Source organism: Centroberyx affinis, unplaced genomic scaffold (genome assembly GCF_046629955.1).
Source record: "Centroberyx affinis isolate AG114_WGS23_722 - 3 ecotype Tasmania unplaced genomic scaffold, CSIRO-AGI_Caff_v1 ptg001434l_1, whole genome shotgun sequence".
NCBI lineage: Eukaryota > Metazoa > Chordata > Actinopteri > Beryciformes > Berycidae > Centroberyx > Centroberyx affinis.
In genome coordinates, this window is record NW_027279909.1 from 543,078 (window position 1) to 550,000 (window position 6,923).

Consider the following 6,923-nt stretch of genomic DNA (forward strand, 5'->3'; position numbering starts at 1 on the left):
CCTCTCAGAGGAAAATGTTTACATACTTGTGCATTACATATTCATGCATAAACACAGAGGCTTGTTGGCTGACTAACCCTGCTCCCCACCGCAAATTCAGTGAGAGAAATGGCAGGGCTGCGAACTCACTAGACCTCAGAGTGATCAGATGAGAGGAAAGCCTGGGAGAGAGAATAAGGGGAGGGGGGGGGGCTGAAGTTTCCTATAGGTAGGTGGTGTGAGGCAACTGACCCAGTTTCATGGTTGGTGCATTGAATTGAAGGTGAGGTGCTACTGGGAGCTCCCTCTGTCAGAGGAAAAGACAAGCGGCACTGCAAAACAAGTGCTGAACTTTACTTACACTACCAGTCAAAGGTTTGGACACATCTGATTGAATGTACTATGTTTTTCATTATCTTAAAACCATTTTCTAAAAGCTAAAAAGCTAATCTAAAAGCTTATGCTTAAATGCTTGAAATTTGTTTTTTAGACAAATATAAATAGTGATGTTGATGCTTATGTATGAATTTCTTTCCAAAGCCTTTGACTTTCCATGAAGGCGGCTACTTTAAAGAATCTAAAATAAAATAGTTTTGATTTGTTTATATTTGTTTAACACTTTTTTGGTCAATGCATAATTCCATTTGTGTTATTTCATAGTTCTGATGTGTGTGTCCAAACTTTTGACTGGTAGTGTATGGATTGCCAGAAAAATCACCATGGGTTGTGTCTCTAATTAAGTATCTATGGAAATGTAGATCCATGTGGCACCACAGATTAGGGGTATTATCTGGTCACGGTAGACAACAATGAAAATATTCACAAACACAATGTGAACAATCAATAACAATTGGCACAACTCAGAGTTGGAACGCATTTCTGTAACAACTCAGAGAAAACTCAATTCTGTAGCGATAATCTTTGTCTTGAATGGCCAATTACCAATTCCACTGATACACCCTGTGTTAATGGGCAAAATTAGACTTAATGGTTAGGTTGACGGATGCCCTTGTTAGTCACAGTTGAACGGACAAAGAAACATGTTTTCACTCCCTCCCAGAAACCTGTTGTGTTCGGTGCCAGCCACTTGTGATAGCTTTAAGTGGTGCTCTGATCTAAGAGAGATAAATGAGGTTTGGGCTGGTGCCAGTGTTGGGCACAAGGTGATCCTCTCTGCCAAACAGGTTGTTGTGGGAAGAGTGAAGTTAAAGCATCCATTTTACATCATGATCTTTTGAAGTATAGCGGCCTCTTTAATGTCGTTGTGGTATTTGCTGAGCTCATATGAACAGAACCTAACCCAACTGTAAACATTTTCGTACATAATGTATACCCTTACCTATACAGTCAGCTGATATCTGTACATCTGCAATGATATGACACTAACAAACATAAACCTTTACTTTTAGCAATTTCTATGTAATTCTAGCCACAAAGAAAACTCTAATCTCTGTACCTAGAGTAGAGTCTTCCCCTGTAGCCTGCAGGCTCCATTTACCACACATATTTATCAGTTAACATCAATTGGCTGGTGAGCATAAACCTCATTTAAAAATTATGTTTGTTTTCATTTTCCTATCAAGTATCGTGGCTGTGTATATCCCTGTGGGATGGGGGTGTAGTCTTTTGAGTAAGGCATGATTAATGTGTGCTGTCTTGTGCAGCCCGGCTGGATGGTGCAACATCTCCACGGTCTATTGACCCTCTCTGACTCATGCAGCACACAGTAGGACCAGGCAGGCCTACCCATGACTCTTCACACAACAAAACCCCAGACCTGCTCAAACACAACAGCACATGTTCACCCGATAAATATTAGATCTATGAAATGCACATGATTTCAGGTGTTATGAATAGTTGAAGTTGATAGTGAGGTTTGTCATTGTTTCAGATCATGGTTATCACATAATCAGGAAGTATACAACAAATGCAGTTATGTTGTTCATCAGACTATTGAGGGATTTCATGTGTAAATGACCTCAAGACTAGACTGCCTATAGACCTGACACTTTTGGATATGAATCATATTAAAACTCCATGCCAGCTTATAAATTGCACATTTGATTAACACTGTGCAGAATATGAGGGTTTAGACAAGGCCTGCCAATAACTGATGAGGCTTAAGACTGAGTCAATAATTTTGTTCATTTTGTATTTTATTAAAATAAACCATAGGCAAAACCATAACAGACTATTATTCTCCACATTTCTTTGGTTTCACTAAGCCTATAACCTCGCATAAAAAGAATGTCGTGTAGGTGTTTAGTTCTCTTACACAGGTGGACCTGATCAATAAAGATGTCTCATAAATACATAAATACCTACTAAAAACGTCAGAGCCTCGGACGGACTTCTCGCGCGTCTTGATAGGCTACTTGCTCCCATAGGGTTTGTATAAATCCAGGCTTCCTTTCTCTTCTGTCTGGACGCTTAAAATAGATTATTATTGGCCATCATAAAAAAAACAGACTGACATATAGATCATCTTCTAAACATGTGGAGTTCCTCAAGCACCCAGTCTTGCTTGGGGAAGCTGTTAACCTAAAATTTAATCACGGCATGACTTTAAAATATGTAGCCTATCTGGAGTAGCCTACATTGAAACAACTTCAGCGGGTCTGAAGTGTGGGACGTTCACCAATTATTCCAACTATTCATTTAGAATAATAATGTCCATTCTAATCAAAATAATTTTCAAATTATCAATGTGTTTGTCACATGGTATAAAATTCCTTTCCAAAAAGTTGGGGGAAAAAATCCATTTCAACTGGCTGTTTACTTAAAGAAATATTTTGACGTTACTAATCACCTTTTCAAAATGTTACTAAATGAACCTGAATGAAATTCTGCCCCATGTGTATCACAGAATAAAATTTAAACAACTCCAAATTTATTCAAACTCACGAAAGTCATAAAGTGGGAATATAGCCTGTTATTATTTTCCTCGAATTAATCATTCCAAAATAGCCTAGTCTCAGTCGAATTTAGGGCTTTAATAATACAAATGTATTAGATAGATAGTTTATGTAGTGTTTACTTTTAGAAATTTCATGGATGATTACTCACAGAAAATCTCAGCCAACAGTCACTTTGAGTGACATCTGCATTTTGTGAGCCAGTCATTATTGAACCACAAAGGTTTAGGCCAAGTTGTTGTCTTGTCAGTGATGCGGTAAAAGGTTGGATCAGATCACCTCCAGGCAATGATACGGCAAACAACCACCAATATAATCAGAAATCAAATATATTTTCAGAAAAAAAAATCATATAACTTCCGTCAGTTTGATACGATGTCAGACTGAAAAAGTGGGTAACCTTAATTCCACATAAAAAGATGAGTTGAGGTGGGTTTACCCTCCTACCCCTGCTTAGACCGTAAAGCTGTTGTCACTGGGAGGGAAAACAAAGATAGGCCCTTGTCTTTGGAAGCAACACAATGAATACAGAGTCTTTTATTGTCCGAGGTTAAGAGACTTAAATCAAGCGCTGGCCTCAGTACATCCCTCCACATGCCGTGCTGTGTGAGCTCCAGGGCTGGAAGCAGCAGTACAGGTAGGGGTAGTAGTGGTAGGCCTGGTACAGCGGCAGAGTCACGGGGATGGGCAGCTCATCGGCCTGGTGGTACTGCTTTTGATTGTCCCTCACCAGCACTTTGACTGCTACTTTCCTTGGTGAGCTGCACGCCGACAGCTCGGCCGCCATCTGACGCCGTTTGGTTTTATATCTCCGGTTCTGGAACCAGATTTTCACCTGGGTCTCCGTGAGTTTCAGAGCCCCCGCCAGATCGGCCCGTTCCGGCCCGGAAAGGTACCGCTGCGCGTTGAAGCGGCGCTCCAGCTCGTAGACCTGCGCGTGAGAGAAGGCCGCCCGGGAGCGCTTCTTGGTGCCGGACCTGGACTGCTGCTCGTCAGGTCTGAAGCTGCCCGTCTCCCTGTCGCGGTCTCCCTCCTCCTCTTCCTCTGCCCCCTTGCTCTGCCATTTACTCTGCTTCACACAATACTGGTCTGCACCGTCTGTGAAAGATAATATAACAATAATGTGATGCGTTATTGATCTCCTTATTGGGAAATTGTCTTTTCTCTGTCAAGGAGATCAGAGTGCAGGATCAACAAAAAGGCAGCGCTCCAGCAGCTGCTAGGGACTAACTGACTTGCTCAAGGGCACTTCAGCAAGGTGCTGATGTTTACGGACACGGGGCTTGACTCCGGGTCGTTCGTTCACGGTGTCCGGTGACCACTATAGGCCATCCTGCCCAGTAGTAGCCTATATATCCCGATGTGAGGCCTTGATATGAAATGGTAAACAGGCGACCATTTTTACATAAAGAAATCCTCATTAAGGTCCCACAACAAGTACGCTACTGGAAGCGATTTCCCCCCAAGCACTTATGACTCAACGCATCAACAGCAGTTCAATAGACTCGTCAAGACTTTGATTTACATGAAGTTGTTAGGAATCTGGCTCCTCCACTGTCCCATGTGCATTATCACCTTTCTCAAGCAGACTGTGATCTTATGAATCTAAGTTTTTATGTATTTATCTATTATGTTATAGAAAAAATATTTTGTTCCCTTGTGGTAGGCCTATATGGTAGTAAAAATGAAATTAAATAGCACTTAATGAAATGTGACATAAGTCATAACTCAAAGGCCCCTCTGCGCCTGTGGCAGGGCCTAAAGATGATTGGACCCGCAAGCTCAATGAATGCTCCTTTGGATTAATTACTATCTCCCAGTTGGATAAAATAAGAAATGTCACTCCTTCTCTAAACGTTTTCAAAATGATCCATATTAACAAGGCATTTAGTCTATTGATTATTCAAATCTTAATTTTCTCAAAACAGGCGGAAAAAAAATCTGCCACTGAGGTGAGATAATTTGTCATGTTTCCAACGCAGATTTACCTTGAGTCATTTTCTTGAATCAAGAGACTTTATGTTGATAGTGGAGTGATCTGCCTAATTTCTAGACATTGCCTTTTGTTGCAAAAAAAAAATCTCCAAACAGGTGAAAATACATAGGAAACAAACAAAATTTGGCAGATTAGTGAAAGCGAATTTTGCGGTGGAAATCCACAAACTTCTGACTACTCCTCCTGATTCCTCATTTGTCTCGGGATAGGAGAAAATTGAGAAATTGCCCACCTTCTCTGTGCGCAGCGTACTCCGTCTCCTCTCCTGTAGATTCCTCACTGCAGGTCTCAGGTCGGGATTTCCCGGCAGACAGACTGAGCTCAGGAGGAAACGTTTCCAGGTGGATGCGGCTCCTATCCGCGTCTTGATGAGACAGAACAGGGACTCTCGTACCTTTCTCCTGGCCGTCTCTTCCTCCGTGCCCACCTTGCCCGGCGCAGGTGTCCGCTGTCTTCCCGGCACTGGACGGCTTCCCTCTGGCATCAGGTCGTGTGGTGAGGATGTCGTTGATGGAGAAGGACGAAAAGCTTAATGTCATGGTTAAGATAAAACCAGGGATATTTGTTCACCGTATGATTTATGTGCAGGCATCAAGAGATCAGCCACCCGAAAACAAAAACGCCCTTGTTGTCGATTCAATTGTCCACCGCTCTCTTGTCTTTTGCTCCAATGTTCTAATTGCTGTAATTTAATTGTGGTGAAGCAGCTCCAGCCTGCTAATCAACAGCCTATGTGTCAGGAGCTGTCAAGTCCATATTACAATATTCTCAGTCCAGCAGCTCCAGTAAACCTTTGATAGGCTGTCTCTTCTCTCTGGCCCCTCCTCCGTACCGCCCTGCTTGTCTTTGTGCGCTGCACTTTAATTGAGGACGAGGAAGATTGATTTTGCAGATAGGCTACTTCACCGAGGTAAGGTGACTTTGACTTACCTCTGTTGCAACGGTAAGGAATTGATTTAAAAAGATAAAATGTAGCTCAATATAAGCAGTTTGTCACAGCATATAGCATATGACTTTTAGTATGTAAAACATAACTTTTAGTAAGGGTACCAGTTAATTTTGTTAATCGACCTGCAGTCCGGGAGATTCATTTTGACCCTGTTCTGCTCGTTAAATAAACACTGACCATCTCCAACTGTCTGATGTTAGATGAAGAGACTCCAACAGCAGCGAGACAGCAAGACTCATCATGATTCAGAAAATACACCAGAGTCGATATTGTTGACAAGTCTTGCAAAAATGGTGCTGTCTCCGTCGTTGTGTGTTTAGTAAAACGCACATTCTGTGTCTCTGGCATTCATTTCATGTAGTTTGCGGTAAGAAAATCCAATGCGTAAAGTGTCTTAAAGCGTGCGTAACGCAATTGGGAACAGACTTTCACTTTCACGTGTGGGAACTTTACAAATGTATATATTGCACACCATTGCCATTTGTCATTTATCCATTACACATGAAGTATAATATAACATATTACAGCGACCACTTGATTCCTCTGACGAAGGGAAAACAATTAGAATGTACATTTCTAAATTTGATCTAAACCATGATTTGATCCTATTTTTTCCTAAATTGTATTTAAATTATCAATCTTAAATTTAATTTAAGTGATTGTTGCATTTTAGCCCAATAAGCCTATTCTTCCTCGCTTATAGTTTTAGTTTTAGTCCGCTTATTGTGAAGTGTAAACTGTTGCACATAATGAGATGGTCGAAACCATAATATCAATAACACCATAATGTCATCAAGACCCATTACGCACAATATGCATTATTTTAATGTGACAGAGGTGTAAAAATATAACATATGTATCGGTGAGATGTATCGGTGAGATCAGCACTTAGAGCCAGTGAGACTTGTTGCTGAAACAGGTGAGTAGCGCCACCGTGTGGTCATGATGATGGTCAGGTTACAAGTGGTAAGGAAAGATGGCTCCTCTCTCTCTCTCTCTCTCTCTCTCTCTCTCTCTCCCTCTCTCTCTCTCTCTCAGTCAGTCTTTTCTCTCTCTGTTTCTCTCTCTCTGCCCTCACACACAC

General features: G+C 41.5%; 1 protein-coding gene across 1 annotated transcript; it reads right to left on the minus strand.

Annotated features, from left to right (window-relative positions):
• Positions 1-1,229: 1,229 nt before the first annotated feature.
• nkx3.3 (NK3 homeobox 3) lies at positions 1,230-5,628 on the minus strand. The gene is made up of 2 exons (XM_071526611.1): positions 5,123-5,628; positions 1,230-3,992 (listed from the first exon to the last, which is right to left on the minus strand). Exons 1-2 carry the CDS (start codon positions 5,427-5,429, stop codon positions 3,472-3,474), a joined length of 828 nt encoding a protein of 275 aa, XP_071382712.1. The 5' UTR covers positions 5,430-5,628; the 3' UTR covers positions 1,230-3,471.
• Between the last annotated feature and the right edge of the window lie 1,295 nt (positions 5,629-6,923).

What these genes read in the sequence shown, in the direction of transcription:
- nkx3.3 (XM_071526611.1), bottom strand. Translation starts at nt 5,429, where the DNA reads ATGACATTAAGCTTTTCGTCCTTCTCCATCAACGACATCCTCACCACA. An exon ending in GTACGCTGCGCACAGAGAAG is followed by an intron (nt 3,993 to 5,122) that starts GTGGGCAATTTC and finishes TATCTTTCACAG; the next exon opens with ACGGTGCAGACCAGTATTGT.